The sequence below is a fragment of the Eurytemora carolleeae genome, unplaced genomic scaffold, assembly GCF_000591075.1.
Source record: "Eurytemora carolleeae unplaced genomic scaffold, Eaff_2.0 scaffold298, whole genome shotgun sequence".
Classification (NCBI taxonomy): Eukaryota; Metazoa; Arthropoda; class Copepoda; order Calanoida; family Temoridae; genus Eurytemora; species Eurytemora carolleeae.
Genome location: NW_019397132.1, coordinates 53,783 through 70,744, shown reverse-complemented (window position 1 = coordinate 70,744; position 16,962 = coordinate 53,783). Strand labels below are relative to the sequence as shown.

Here is a 16,962-nt window from a genome sequence, read left to right as displayed (position 1 = left end):
TTCCCAAGCTAATTTAGGATAATAAGTAACTTACATAATACCGTTCTGCCCGTCATGAGAAACGATTATATGTAATTAGTTATAGTCAAAACTGACAATATAATTAAAGTCAACATCAATATTTCATCTTCAAGTGTTCTTTTAATATTTGTTATTTCAAATCAGTTAAAGGCCCACACCCGACAGGTAAACAGATTAAAGAAAAGGAAACTTTATGCATTTGGCATCATTCAAAAACCAGGTTCCGTAAACCCGGGTTTTCATGATACATCGTTGGATATTTTTTATACTCAAATTAACGTTTAACCATTTATTTCTTTGTAACCTGGGACATATTATAGTGAATAGTGAGATGTAGTTGAATTACTAACGCCGCCGCGTCAAGCTGAAAAGAAGCTTAACTACTTCTCTTATTTACTAAACTTAGTCTCTGTTAGTGAATTGAACTACATCTTTGATATTTCAAACTGTAATTATTTTTTCTTGTAAGTTAATGGTTTTAAATATCTTTCAGGTTGAAAATATATAAAGAACATAACGGTTACTTAAAAAGTTCCTTATGATTTCAGTAAAAATATATAAATCCAGCAAGCAGAAAATAATCCTAGAAATAGCAAACCGGGTCACTTGCAGAATATTTCTTTTTCAAAATGTCAAAAATAAAATGTTGACACGATACTTTTCAAACTTTGAAACAAATTTGGGTTTAAACAACACTTACATTTAAAATCTATTTTTGTCTACGCGACGCTTCAGTAATAATTTGTAAAACTAATTAAAAATGAGATCTTAAATTTATCCACACAGATCTTTTAATTAAAGACGTACTTTCTGGAAAGTTTAGTGTGTAGTAAAAAGTACAAAGCATTAAATATTACAAATAAATATTTACAAGATTCCATTGTGTAGAGAAAGCTGTAAAAACGTTTTTGTTGAATAATTTTAGGATTGCATGATAAACCTAATTTTTCTACTAGATACGAATATACATAACAATAACAAAATAATGATGATAAGAAATCAAATAATAATAATAATAATATGTTTAAATGAATAAAGAATGTGGTCCGGGATATTGAAGTTAGCACTGGTTGTTGCAGTGTACTGTCTTCATTCAACAAATGGAAAGGGTAAGAATTTATTTGATAGAGTAAATTATAAAGGCATGGGCGGAATTAACTCTCTATCTGTAAACTCCAGTTCTCTTACTTTCTATTTGTAAACTCCAGTTGTTTACAGATAACTGGAGTTTACAGATAGAAAGTCTGAGAACTGGAGTTTACAGATAGAGTATGAGAACTAAAGTTTACATAAAGAAAGTTCAAACTGGAGTTTACATAAAGGATGTGTAGGAACTAAAATCTGTAAACTCCAGTTCTCCTACTTAAAATCTGTAAACTCCAGTTCTCCTACTCTGACTTTAATTTTCTTACTTTCTATCTGAAACTCTAGGATCTCCCTCATTCTATCTGTAAACTCCAGTTGTCCTAATTTTCATTTGTAAACTCCTGTTTTCCTACTTTCTGACTGTAAACTCTAGTTCTCCTACTTTCTATCTGTTTTTTTAACTTTATCAATTTATTTATTTATAATTTTTTTATGAAACAAATTAATTGATACATGTATATAATGCAGAATGCAGATACTCATTTTTCCAATCTTCTTGTTTCCTGGCTGTCCTGTTTTGCTCATTCAATTAGCTGCATACCCCCGCCCCCCCCCCCAGGAGGGTTAATATACAGTTTCGAGAGCTGATCAGGCAATTTGTAGTATTTCAATTTCAGCTCTTGAGTTTCTATATTAATTCCAGTTGTTTTTGATATCGGCCATCTATGCAGGTTTATTGCTGACATTGTTGTAATGAGAACTTCCCTTTGTCAGCTGCATTACATGTATCAGTGTCTTGCAGTAAGTTAGAAAGAAATAAGTAATCCAGTTTCCATTTTGAGAAGGGTGAAAAACCAGTTCATGGTATTTGATTTAAAGTCTATTGAAGGTTCTGTTCATCCTTAAAACCTGTATCAGCGTGTACTTCATCCCTGATGTTTTGAGTTTCTGTATTCCTTCTGTATTCATCTTTATTACTTTATCTTGTTCGGGATTAGTCACGCTTTCCACTCAGTTGTGGAGAGAAGTGACCTTGATATCTAGACTTCTATACAAGTACAATGCACATAGCGCCCTTTCTCTCAACAGGCTTAGAAAGCTCTGCTGACACCCTTCCTCTGCAAGGTTCGGATACACACTTACTTTCTATCTGTAAACTCCAGTTCTCTTACTTTCTATCTGAAGACTTTAGTTCTCTTACTTTCTATTTGTAAACTCCAGTTGTTTAAAGATAACTGGAGTTTACAGATAGAAAGTGTGAGAACTGAAGTTTACAAATAGAGAGTATGAGAACTAGGGTTTACAGATAGAAAGTTGAAAACTGGAGTTTACATAGAAAGTGGAAGAACTAAAATCTGTAACCTCAAGTTCTCCTACTTAAAATCTCTAAACTCCAGTTCTCCTACTTTCTATGTGTAAAATCTAGTTCTCGCCTACTTTCTACATGTAAACTCCAGTTTACCTACATTCCATCTGTAGACTTTAGTTCTCCTACATTCTATCTGTAAATTCCAGTTCTCCTACTTTCTATCTGTAAACTCCAGTTATCCTACTTTCTATCTGTAAACTCCTGAGTATCCTACTTTCTATCTCCCTCTTATCGGCCCTCGAGTAATAGGCTTAAAGGTCTTGGAATTTTCTTATTGGAAACGACTAAGTCTATGGATCCTATAGTCTAGGGCAGTATCAGGATTTAAGATAATATACTCACGCGAAGCGCGAAGATAAAAAATCCCCCTATATTAATTTTAACCCCCCTGTAATATTTCTATTTACCCTTCAAAAATTACAGTTTCTTTAACAGTAGGGTAGGCAAATTAATGTCTTAACAATCCATTTGTTTATCTTATTAAGATATTAAAAATATTATGGATATATATATCATATCATATTATTCTATTGAAGTGATAACTATTTTTTATTTACTGCTATTACAATTGATGTTTTAGTAAATAATGCTTCTTAAATCATGCTAATTTTTATTTTTATTTTTTAGAGTTAAAAATAAAAGTTTACCATAAGAAGGCTGAAAGTAAAAAAAAGGAATTTTTGTTAAAAAAAATCCTTCCAATCTACGATAATTTAGTTTTTTGGCCGCTTGAATTAAAGGCGCGCATTTAAACACATATTGTCCGATCCGAAATTGTGGCAAGCCTCTTTGAGTGCATCGCCATTCTATCCAACTTTACCAGCCTGTCGGTGGTCATAGATTACCTATTCCAGGTCAAAAGCCTACGGAGTAATGACTATGTAAAAATCCACGGGGGGGGGGGGGTACACTCCTAACTTCACTCAGGGGGGAGGTAATGCTAATGGACTTCCCCCCCCTGAAACCGCCTATGCCTATCGTCCTCCCGTTGATGGCTAAACCTATCGTCACAGATTTTATTTCAGAGGTGAAATGCCGTCATTTTAGGATTTAAAGGGGCTGTTGGTGTAATTTTAAGGTACCCTCCATTAAAAGCGGGACATGTCCGATTCACAACAATACTCTTAAAACCTTAATGTGATCAATAATGTGAAAGATAAAGTCGCTTTTCTGACCTGAAAAGTGTTGAATTCTGATAATTTCTCAAAGACTGTCATTTCTACAAATTGAAACCACAAATGAAAATTAACAGTTTTTATATACAAAATCATGAAAATATAATTATCAGACTTAAAGATTTGTAAATGCTAATCAATTAATGGAGGGTCACTTGAAATCACGTTTTCAGTCTCCTTAAAATTTTAGGATTCTTGGATTTAAGACATCTTTCAAGTCTAGCCGCTGAATTTCTATGCCTAGCTGAATATCCTATCAAAAATTTACAGCTCCAGGCAATTCAATGCTCGTTGCTGATTGGAATTTATTTGGATGTATACAAGGTGTCCCACAAAACGTGACAGTTGGTAAATTGTTTTATATGTCGTCTTCCATACACTTTAATAATTTGCAGTTTATTTAGTTTTAAAAATCTTTTGCTCAAATATAATTTACTAGCCTTAGAGGGATTCTCACAAAAAATTTCGTGGATTTTCAAAATTTTCAAAAATTTAATGAAGATCGAATTTTGATGGAGACAAATATTTGAAATTTTGATCATTCACAAACCTTCCCTGGGGCTCTATGAGGTCCCACAAAAAATTTGGGCCCGATCGGTTCAGCCGTTTTGACGTTTATTGGATACAAACAGACAGACAAGCCAAATTTATATATAGATTTCGAAGTTAATTTAGCTATAATATGACTCCTTTATAATATTTTTATTATTGTCTTGGTATTAAACAACTGTACAAATTATGAAAGAAGACATTCTAAACTATTTACCAACTGTCATGTTTCGTGGGACACCCTTATGTGCGATATGTTCACTTTCCTAGACACAAATAACGGAAGCCGACATTTATTGTATAAGCTTTCTTCTGGAATATTCGTAGATTTCGGAGGAATTGGAGATGTGGAGGAAACAAAAACACTGATCAGAGATGTTAGAGCATCTAAAATTACTGAAGAACCCGCGGAAAATAAAAAAAGTAAAAATGACAGCTCCGTAAAAGCACGACGCCGATCAGAAAGAAAAAGAAAAAACATAAAGAAAAAAGCTAAAAAAGCAGCTAAAAAAAAGGCAGCAAAAAAAGCAGCTATGAAAAAAATTGATAAGAAAGGTTCTCAAAGGGTAAAGAAGAAGAGAAAAGTAAAACAATTAGATAAAGAAGCTAAGCAAGCTGGAACTATCAATGAGGCATGCGTCAAGGTAATTCATTATTTTCTAAAAGTTAAATCACAAGGAAAGAAACTAATTTAGTAAAAATAAAGAGGGATATAATTTAATTACAAAAGAGAGGCATAATTTAGACACAGGAAGATATCTTAATTTAGCCATGAAGCAGGGATATATTTGAGACACTAGGGAAGAACATAATTTGGTCAAAAAGAACTGAATTAAATAACATAAGTTTAATAATAAGGACGGGATTTAATTTTATTAGATACCTGTAATTTATTGACAATGGAGAGACTACACATTTGAAATTAAATAACAAGGGATAGAAGAAATATTACATAATAATTTGATCATAAGCGATATTACATAATTTTATGATACTAGCCTTAGAGGGTGCTTCGCGCCCATCTTCTAAATTAATTGTGAACATGTTGTCTTTGTGTACATCGTAAAACACAACAAAAATAATTCGCGGATTTTCACAAAAAAATTCGTGGATTTTCAAAATTTTCAAAAAATTTAATGAAGATCGAACTTTGATGGAGACAAATATTTAAAATTTCAATCATTCATAAACCTTCCCTGGGGTCCCTAGATGTCCCACAAAAAATTTGGGCCCGATCGGTTCAGCCGTTTTGACGTTTATTGGATACAAACAGACAGACAGACAGACAGACAGACAAACAGACAGACAAGCCAAATTTATATATAGATTACATTATTTGGTCATATTTGATCATAAGCAATATTACATAATTTTATTATAACACATTACATTATTTGGTCAGAAGAGATATTTCATAATTTGATCAGAATAGATATTACATTATTTGGTCAGAAGACATATTACATAATTTGTTCAGATGAGCTAAATATTACATAATTTGTTCAGTAGATATTACATTATATGATGAGGAAATATTACATGATCTGTTCAGTAGGATAATTAACAGTTGTCGTGAATTAGGATTTAGCTACTTTAGCCGGACTGGCTGCTAACCAAGCCAGGAACTATTTTCAAATAGCAGCCAGAGCTTTGGTAAGTACAATGTTTATCAATTGTACACATCAATTCTTATCTATCTCCTACATAATCATACTTAAAACATAAATCATGTTTTTGTTAAATAAGATTATGTATGTTTAAAAGTCTAAAGATTAGATTGTTTTGTGTGTTATATTTTCTGAAGTTTATAATACCATTATTTTATGTTGCTTAAAGCTAGAAATTATATTTTTGTTAAACTGTCTAAAGTTTAGGTTGCTACTTTCTCTTTAGTTGTAAAGTTTAGGTTGCTGAAGATAAAGTTGTAAAGTTCAGATTACTATTTTTGTTCATTTGTTTAAAGTTTAGGTTGCCAATTTTTCTAAAGTTGTGAAGCTATTTTTTTATATTGTCTAAAGTTTAGGTTGTAATTCGAGTTGTAAAGCTGAGGTTGCTAACTCAGTTAATTCTTCTAAAGTTGCTAATTTTAAGAAATTGCCTAATTTTATGTCCTTTTTTATGTTAATGAATCTGAAGTTGTTAAAATTGTAAAGTTTTGGTTGTTAATTCTGATAAAGTTGTAAAGATTCGTTTGCCTATTCCCTTAAAAATGTAAAGTTTAGATTGCCTACTCTGCTAAAATTGTCCTATGCATAGACTGCTGATTCTGCTAAGAAGTCTAAAGAAGAGAAGAAGAGTGTGTTTAAAGATCCCTTCAGTACTCTAGTTTCAAACCTTGGTGGAGACTCTACTAATCTTACTTGTGGCGGGAAATCCTCTACAGATAATACTACAGTAGGTAAACCCTCTATACAGATAATACTACAGTAGGTAAACCCTCTATACAGATAATACATACAGATAATACTACAGTAGGTAAACCCTCTATACAGATAATACTACAGTAGGTAAACCCTCTATACAGATAATGCTACAGTAGGTAAGCCCTGTACAGATATAAGATAATACTACAATACATATTTTTTAATCCCTATATCTTTACAACCTCATGGTGTAAACCTTTGGTATTTCAAACTTAGATTATTTGATCTAACAGAATTCAAATAGTTAGAAATATGAAAAGGTCTACGACGTCAGGTTGCATGAGATGTAGGGATTTTAAAATTAGAGTTTGTGGCAAAGACTTAATTCCTTTGTGCACTAACTAAAACATTCTGTTCTCAAATTCTGATTAAATGTTTGCAATACTGTCGATAATACAATATTGCAAACATTATGTAAGGTTTTTGCTTGTTGCAGTACGTGATTATGTTTAGAAACGGTAAGTGTACTGGAGCAATGTGAACAAGATATAGAACAAAGTTGCAACTCCTCCCTGTCTGAAGATGATATTGCAAAAATAGATGCTTGCAAGACTGATACTTCAGACTTCAGGTACTTTTGCGCAATATTGGTCTTGTTCTAAATTATATAATTAAAATACAAATTTAAAGGGAGTGTTCGCGAAAAATGAAAGGGGGTATAGGCTTACGGCGATAAATAATCGCTTTTGATCGCTACTAATGGAGAAAATTGTTAAAAACGTCTCATACCGAAGTACGTAGATTCCTTACAAATTCAGAAAGTTGCAACATACGACTCGGATCGTAACAAAATCAATTTAATTCCAAACAAAGTATTCAGATATTAATAATATACATTAAAAAGATTTTTAAGGATTAAAGTTATCCTCCATTTACAGGAGGTCCGATGCACAACGATCAAGCTTTTTCTGATCAATGATGAATTTTCCATGATATATCATAAAATATTGTTTACTTTCAATGTTTTTATAAAATAGTGTTTGCAAATTTCTTTCTACGGAAACAATTGATTGAAATTGTAAGAACTTAACTTTTTTTTAAAATTAAAAATACGACAATTTTTTCTGCATTATTGAACAGATAAAGATTTGATGGTTACCGTTGTGAATTGAACATGGCACTTTTTAAATGGAGGATTAATTAAAACTAACGTTCCTTTAAAACAAGATATTTTCAGAGATTTGTACATTACACTTCTTGCAAGCCAATTATCAACAAAAACTGGGGAAGAGGTAAACGCAAAAGATGTTGAAAATACAGAAATTGTTTTTTATTAATATTAATTTTTTAGCTTTGTTTGGCAACCCAGGATCCTGATCTTCTTGCACTAAAGGATAAAGTACTAAACTGTAGTTTCCTGGCTGATAAGACGGGCCCAGCACAGAGCCAAGTTTCAGAGAGGAAAGCGTGTGTAAAAGGTTAATTTTAAAATTTGATTTTTTGCAGGAAAAACGGCATGAAATGTATCCTTTGGCAAAAGGGTCACCTAAAGAAATATGAGACTTAAGAAATGGCGATATGGAATTTGAACAATCTTTTTATCTTACTTTCTTAGTTACCTATATCAATTGTATAACTTGTACATTTCAATATTGTATTTAATGCAGGGTACAAAATTCGTCCCTTAGCTCGTTAAAAAATATCCTGAATGTGATAAACTGAACACATACCACACACTTTAGTTCTTTAATCCCTGTACCACACATACCACACACTTTAGTTCTTTAATCCCTATACCACACATACCACACACTTTAGTTCTTTAATCCCTATACCACCCATACCACACACTTTATTTCTTTAATCCCTATACCACACATACCACACACTTTATTCTTTAATCCCTATACCACACATACCACACACATTAGATCTTTAATCCCTAAACCACACATACCACCCACGTTAGTTCTTTAATCCCTATATCTTCTCAACCTAATGTTGTAAATGTTTATATTTCAAACTATTTGATGCAACAGAATTCAAAGTTTAAAATATAAAAGGTCGATGACATCAGGTTGCCAAAATATGTAGTGACTAAAAAACAAGAATTTATGGCGAGTATTCAGTGCGTTCAAATCAAATTGAAACTTACGGAGAGGGAAGGTTCGTTCATGAAAGTTAATGCAAAATATTGAACTCGGCTGGCCTTCGTTCAGGATAAACTGCAAAAATAGCACTTCTTGTTTAAGAGTTGGGTAAAACAAAAAAGTATTCATTCAAGAATTTAAAAAAAAATTTTTTGTTGTTGTTTCACCTTAAACCTTGTACATTAAAACGTCTTCAGGTAAATAAAAAAGGAGACAATACAATAGATATATATTTTACAAAAAAATCTATCTAAAATGTATAAAAAAAAATACATTTAACCGAGGTGAGAAAATGAGGGAAAAAATGTGTTAAATAAATATCTATATGAAACCCCAGACAAATAAAGGGGTTTCATATAGAAATTTATTCAACACATTTTTTTCCTCATTTCCTCAGATCCTAAAATTTCAAAAAACTTTAGAATTATTTATAGCTTGGATTTTTAATAAAAAACTCTACTTTTAGCCTTTGCTGCTTGTCGGTCTGCTGAAAGGAATTCTGCTGGAACTATCAGCAGATGTACTTACTGTCCTTCTCTAGACCAGGCAGCAGAGGAACTATCTGCTTTAACACGGTTAGTATATTAAAGGGACTGTCAAGGTTATTTAAAGTGACCATTCATTCACATACTCAATTCCTTTCGATAACCTATAAATCTTTGCCAGAGCAAAAAGTATCGAGATTTCTTTTATCTTGCAGGAAGAAGAGAAACTCGACGAAATTTCAGAATTATCTACTAAGATAAAAACGACGATATCTCCCTCATTGTTACTTAGCTAAAAGTTTCTAGGGTACCTTTCTGCGGGTAATTGCGAAGTGTCACTTTAAATTACGAAGCACTTTTAAAAAATATTAATAAATGAAAACATTTGTTGAAAATATAAAAAAGTTTTTTCTTATTCTTCTGGTATCAATAACAACAGAGACAATGTGGTATCAATAACAACAGAGACAATGTGGTATCAATAACAACAGAGACAATGTGGTATGAATAACAACAGAGACAATGTGGTATCAATAACAACAGAGACAAGGAAAAATCATTTTTTGTCCAAACAATACGATTTTTGTTGTGGCATGCAACAAGATAATTTTTGAATTTTTTCAAAACTATCTTTGCGCGTATTGCGAATGGAAACTTTAGTAATCTTGTAATAAAATAATGTTACAACTTACAAGTTATTATATATCTATATATTATCAATTTTATGTTATATTTAAGTTTTGATGTTTCTAGACTAAACGAAACGTTAGCAAATTCCGAAAAAGCTCTGGACTCTGCAATGGAAGCTGCTGGAGTTGCTTCTGGGCCTGGTAGTGACGGAACTGTAAGATCTTCAGATAAAAAAACTAACAAACAACCCCCCCCCCAAAAAAAAATAAAAATATTTCTCCTTTACTAGGTTTTAAGGACACTTCTTTGTGCAAAATTAAACAATAACAAAAAAAGTTCACGGATTTAACAATATTTTTTCGCTCATTTTCAAAAAAAAACTTTTGGACAAAAACTTTTTGAAATTTTGAACATCCAAAAACCTTCCCTCGGGCCATGTGAGGTCCCACACAAAATAGGCTTAACTATTTTGACGTGTTTATTAAATACAAATAGACAGACAGGCAAGCAAAGTGGATATATAAAGACATTAGGCAAATACACAAATTTTTACATATGTAATGTATGTTGTGTTATATTTGACCCCCTAGGTATTCTGCCGAGTGTTTTCTTGAAACGCCGTGCACTTCCCTCTATTTGTCAATACAACTTTAAAATTGCGCGCACTAAATAATTTTATAGAAACATCAATCATGAACTTTACAAATTACAAAATCTTACAGTGTACCTAGCTTGTACACTGTACAGTATATGGTGTACAGTGTACTATAGCTTGTACACTGTACAGTATACGGTGTACAGTGTACCTAGCTTGTACACTGTACAGTATACGGTGTACAGTGTACCTAGCTTGTACACTGTACAGTATATGGTGTACAGAAAGCTTTTCTAAAGAAAATTTGCCTTTAATATTTGAAGAGAATTCAGAGGTAAAGATAGATGGAAAAGTACATATATATCAACAAAACATACATAGATTATTTGATCTTACAGAATTCAAGTTTCCAATATCTAAGATCTGCAACATTGGATTGCAAAGATAAAGGAAATAAAATTATATTTTGTGGCAAAGACTTAATTCGTTTCCCCAATATTTCTCAAAATTTGATAAGAATTCATTATGCAACTTTCTATTTATAGATTTTATTTCCTAATATTCACTAATTGTTTAATGATTGATATAGCTCCCGGCTGGAAGAATTGACGTACCAAGACAAGCTGGGGATGGTCCGGGATGTGTTGAAGTTTATAATGGTAACAGTTACTTTAATCAGTCCAGCAGGGTTAAAGGGATTGATGACGTTTTTCTTCAAGTGATCTTGCTTTTATACAACTAGAGGCATACACGATTCACAACTAGGGTTTCCTTGTGGAATTTGCTTCCGCGCAATTATGGGCTCGGTAATTTCCGCGCAATGATGGGAAAACCTATAATCACAAGTTCGCAATGGTATCATAAACAAGTTTTTCTATTTTTAATCCTTGTTTCTCTTTATAGGGTTAAGCTTGAAAGACGATTATATATTTCACATTATTGATCAGTTATAGTTTCAAAGGGCAGCGTTGGTATCTTCTTTACATGCAGGGTCACTGACAATTTTAACGAAACGTGTGTGTGTTAAGATAAAAGCAAAAGATTGTGAAAAATATTAGGATTTATAAATTTCAGACCAATATTATATCTAAAGCTTTCATCAATTTTTTTCGCGACAATATTCATCGGGAAGATTTTTTTTCGCTTTATCATTAAACAAATTCTAATTTGTCAATTGACAGATATATTCAATTATAAAAATGGAATTTTTCTTTCATTTCGTCAAGGTTCTTTCAATAAAAGCATTCTCAGAAATAAAGGTTACGCTATTTTATATATTTTTCGGGATTTAAAGAAAATTAAAACAATTTGATTTACATAAATGATTATGTTTAGGACTGGTTTCCTTTAATAAAACTGCTTCTTCAGCTGATCCAAACAAACCCTTTAACACAGGAAGCTCATTGAAATCAGCAGAAACACTCAATGCTGTAACATCCAGGTTATTTCAAAAAGTGAACTGCGGGACCCAACAAACTGTGAAATAGGAAGACGACATTCGTTAAGCAATTCTATTGACAAACAACAATTATACAATATAAAGCCCTAATTTTTGTCTAACTGTCGTCTGCCTTTGACGCAGTTTTACTGGCTCAACTGTAGATATTTGGAAATGTGACATATCATAAAAATGGGATTAAATAATAATTGGGAGAACTGTAAATTTGATTTTTTGTCTTTGTGATCTGTATATTGTTTAAGAAGGGGTTTTGGTGTGCTTGTAGTGAATATATTTATCCAATATTATATTTTCAATGGAATTGATTACTCACAACAAACTCTATTTTTCTGATACCTTTACTTTTAAATTGCAAACTAACGTTAAAAACCCTCGATATTCAAAACTTTGACTATTTGAACATGTTTGTTTGAAATATCAAATATCTACGAGATCAGGTTGTAAAGATTTAAGGATAAGAAAACTATAGATAATGGCTAGTACTCTGTTCCTTTATCCCTATCACACTGAAATCTAGACAATACTTAGACATCATATTTTTAAACTACCTAGACGGTAAAGTGTCGCAACGCTTTGTCCATTGGTTTTATCTCACCATTTCACTTCTACATTTTTGTAGTCCTAGAAATATACATTTTAAAAAAGAAAATTTATTGTTTCTAGCTTAAGCTTAAAAGGAGTAATTGGCAAAATACTGTTTGATTTTTGTTTGAGAGCTTGCACATCTTGGTTTGCAGTGAGCATTTCTATGTTTTAGATCGACATTGGTTGAAGACCTGACATCTTGCAGTTCCTCCAGACAAACAACAATATACATCATATTTATCAGGTAAAATTATACAACAATATACATCATATTTATCAGGTAAAATTATACAACAATATACATTATATTTATCAGGTAAAATGATTTACAAAACAAATTCAAGAAAAAGAGCATTATATTTATTATTCATAAAACTTGACTCCTAAACTTGCCTAGATTGTGAAATTATAATTTTCCGTATTTTAAAACGACCTTTTTCGCATAAAATTCATGACAATAAAGTTTGAACATTTTTATGTTAGAATTTCAAATTAATAATTTCAACCAAACATAATAACAATCTTGGATGTCGAATTAAATTTAGAAAAGTTACGAGGTGGCAAAGACGTGCAAGTTATTCTGCCAAAATTAACTTATTTTCTACGTGAAGATTATTTAAAGTTTTAAAAAGATAAAGGAGCAATGTGCAATATTTTGCACAATATTTGCTAGTTTAAAGGGATTGTCAACGTGATTTCAAGGGACCATTTGATTAGAGAACATCAACCATTTCAAAATACTGCATTTTGAAACTGACCCATTTTTTTAGAAATTCTTTCTTTGCCACAAACTCAAATTTTCTAATCCTTATATCTTTGCAACCTGATAGAAAAAACCTTTGATAATTCAAACTTAGATTGTTTGATCTAACAAAATCCCTAGTTTGAAATATCTATGATATTGAATTGCAAAACTATAGGGTGCAAAGATTTAACTCCTTTGTGGTACCTCGGCATTTATAATTTATTTTTACAATTCCCAAATGTTAGAATATATTTTGCAGAAATTAATATTTACATTTATTGCTCCATCAAATCTTTAATCTTTAATTTTTAATCTCTAATCCAGGTTTTACATATTCTGGAGTCGATGGTGGAGAAGGTTTGTTGTTATTGTTAGGATTCAAATTATCAAGATAACAATTAACGCAGCAACAACTGCACTACCAGCAACAACCACACAGGCAATAACTTCAACATCGACAACTCCGACAACATCAAAACAGCCTACAACCTCTTCAACAACGACCCCAACAACAACGGCATCAACATCAACCCCGACAACAACGGCATCAACATCAACCCCAACAACAACGGCATCAACATCAACGCCAACAACAACGGCATCAACATCAACCCCAACAACAACGGCATCAACATCAACCCCAACAACAACGGCATCAACATCAACCCCAACAACAACCCCCACCACAACTGCTACTATTGCCAACAGCACAACAACAACTGGTTCAACTAGTTCTACTATTTTATCCTCTACAACGTCAATGCTGATCACTTTTGAAAGACCTGTCCTTACAAAATATCCATTGTAATTATCTGAATCTATGTAAGAAAGTCCCGGAAAAAAAAGTTTCTGAAAAAAACCCTGGAAATAAAAACTTTGGAAAAAAGTCAGAATTTTTTCAAGTCCTTGGAAAAAATGTCACTGGAAATAAAGTCCTGTGATTTGGATTCCTGGGACTTTTTTAATATCAATCTCGAATTTATAGGTCTTTATTTCCGGAGACTTTTTAATAAAAGGACTTTTTTTCTACAGATTTTTTTCAGTGCGAAATATTAGGACTTTTATCCGGAAACTTTTTTTTCAAGAACTTTTTTGGCGGTCACCAATTTTCTAAAGTAAACAACATTATTGGCATTCTTGAAAATTAGAAAATAAATTTATTTCAAATTTCTTGGTTCAGATTTTGAATTATGGAATTTGCTTTATTCAGTTTTAAATCAAGGGTGAACCATAAAAGAAATTATTTACCATAGAGAATAGAATATATATTAGAGGGGAATTTACTAGAAAAAAGTGTAAAACGGCCAATTTGTTGTACTGTTTCAATACTGCATTTTTACTTCACATATTTATGCTATATAACCTTTTGGGCCCTGGAATATCATTTTATAGAAAATCTAAAATTAATGTTAAAAGAAAACCAAATTATGAAATAGGCTGGTTTCATAATTGACCAATGATCATTTCACTTTACGAACGATGATTTTCCGTTATGACTATAAATCAAATGATGTTTTTTATTCACCTAATTCATTATAAAGTTTATTTAACATCCGCCATTCTGTCTCCACGCCCCGCATTTTGGTCTCCGCTTGTTGTTTTTATTTTTTGTTTAAATTTATTGGCTTAACCAAACAAATATCAAAATATATCTCTTCATAGTAGACTCCGTCATAGTTTAAAGAACTGTTTAATCAACAATTTTGACATGTTAATTCATTCAATTGTTCTGGAGTTGTTTTTTTGTAAAAGTTTAGATTAAGATGGAATGAGTAAAAGACGACCTTTATAAACGACTTATCTAATATTTTTGAAGGCATCATGATTTGAAGTTTTTATTAACTTACGATTCCTTAGCATTACATTTTATCATAAAAATGCAAATTAATGAGAATCTGTCCTAAAATATACAAGTTTTTGCGAACCCCCCCCCACCACCTTTGTATTTTGATTTTTTCAGTCAAATAAATGAATTCTCTCGCTAAAAGAAAAACTATTTAGAATTAAATAGATATGACACGAAGCTGCCCTAACCTGTTAGTATAGCATGTAATAGATATTTAGATTATTTTAATTCTTTGTTTCAATTTAAAAAAAAAAGTTCTTCAATATTTTGTAAAGCATACAATAAAATCACTAATACAAGGATTTCACAAAAACTACTTTGTTTTGTAAATTGCCACTGATATTGTTTGATTCGTATATGAGACCCCTCTACAATAACATTTTTCTATCTTTATACAAAACTGCAATAGTGTTGACTTTAAAAGTCACTATAGTAAAATAAAGAAATCTAAAAATCTAAAGAGCAGATTTTAAAATTGGTTGTTATGATATCTCTAGACATGGATGTATCTACTGCAAAAGGTTTCATTCGAGTGACACGACTTTTAACCTGACGGTCTCAATGGAACAGTGTGTATAGTAAAATAAAGAGATCTAAAAATGGATATTTCTAACATTTATTTAAACGAAAGTTTTGAAATATTTGCATTTAAGGCGGAGTTAAAATTGGTTGATTTAGAAATTAACAAAGGAATTAATGATGGATATTTGATGGCACTTCATGGGAGTGTTGTAGAGCTTCATGTTGGTGGAGCAGATCAACAGGAACTGGGACAACAGGGCTTATCAATGGAACTAAGGCAATGCAACTCGAGATAGCGGAAACTTTGGCACAAGTTTCCTAAGTAAGCTTCTCAAGAAGTTAATAGGGAGATCAGAGGTATAAGCACGCCTGCTGTTAGCTCAGTATCTGCATCGTCAGCATGAAGGAGTCAAGAGGCTCCCTGTGTCGGAGCTGTTACCAGCCCAACTCTCCTAACCTGACTGAGCTGGGGTGTGTAGAGGGTGAGGTGGGGAAAGAAGGAGCGAGGGTTACATGTGTGCTTCATGGCGGAAATGGATCTGGTGTATACACGCATCTTGAGAAAAGGCTACGGCATTTGAGTCGGAAAAAATCGTCTTCCTTATATTTCGAATTTGTGTTAACAAATAGTTCTTCACAATTTAAGGAATTTGTGAAATTTAGAAAAAACAAAATACAAGCCTTTAATCTCAATTAAAATTCACTTTTTAATACAAAATGTTAATGTATCATTCTGAACTATTTCATCATGTTGAGAATTTAAAAAAAAAGGTTCTTGGTGGAAATAAAAGCCAAATATTTTTTTATTGGAGCCAAAATGCGGGGCATGGAGAAGAATGGCGGGAGGCTTGGTGACGTCACAGAGGCTGGGAGACCAGTTTTGTGGGGCCTGGAGGTAATTTTGCAAATCCTGAGGCTCGGAGATTATTTTTGCTGGGATCATGGCGCCTCTGCACCCCCTCCCTCCCTTACCTTGGTTTTAAATTAAGAGAAAGACGGAAAGTATAAAACTGTTCTTCTTGTAATACAAGAATACTAGGTTTAGCGCTACTTTACTGCCACTGGCAAATTGTGTACGCTCTTAGCAAAACTCTATTAATATTATGCCAAGTAAATATTTTAACCTTAAGCTAAAAACAAGCGCTTAGCAATTTTTAAATCTACATGTCTAATGCTACAAAATGTATAAGAGAGTTGGTGAGGGAAAACCAAACGTCAAGGGGTTGTGACACATTAAAGTGGAGGCTGTTAACAAATTTGAGGCCTAACTTTCAGAGTTTACTAGATTTCAGTGGGCAACTAAAATACTTAGTTTTTTTTACATGATTTTCTAATTTTTTTTGAATATTTAAACTGAGATGTTTCGTAAGTCACAAGTGTTA

At 32.1% G+C, this 16,962-nt stretch overlaps 1 protein-coding gene across 1 annotated transcript; it reads left to right on the top strand.

Annotated features, from left to right (window-relative positions):
• The first annotated feature begins 164 nt into the window (after positions 1 to 164).
• On the top strand, positions 165 to 14,086 carry LOC111712215 (putative GPI-anchored protein pfl2). The gene is made up of 14 exons (XM_023486772.1): positions 165 to 186; positions 1,060 to 1,130; positions 4,528 to 4,844; positions 5,782 to 5,853; positions 6,457 to 6,598; positions 7,077 to 7,194; positions 7,801 to 7,855; positions 7,915 to 8,041; positions 9,180 to 9,288; positions 9,952 to 10,042; positions 11,013 to 11,082; positions 11,759 to 11,864; positions 12,640 to 12,711; positions 13,537 to 14,086. The coding sequence occupies exons 2-14, from the start codon at positions 1,061 to 1,063 to the stop codon at positions 14,018 to 14,020; spliced, it is 1,833 nt and encodes a 610-aa protein (XP_023342540.1). The 5' UTR covers positions 165 to 186; position 1,060; the 3' UTR covers positions 14,021 to 14,086.
• The last annotated feature ends 2,876 nt before the right edge of the window (positions 14,087 to 16,962 follow it).

Coding starts and splice junctions, on each gene's coding strand:
- LOC111712215 (XM_023486772.1), top strand. CDS start 1,061: ATGTGGTCCGGGATATTGAAGTTAGCACTGGTTGTTGCAGTGTACTGT. Junction 7,856..7,914: donor CAACAAAAACTGGGGAAGAG/GTAAACGCAAAA, acceptor TTAATTTTTTAG/CTTTGTTTGGCAACCCAGGA. Junction 11,865..12,639: donor CTCAATGCTGTAACATCCAG/GTTATTTCAAAA, acceptor TCTATGTTTTAG/ATCGACATTGGTTGAAGACC.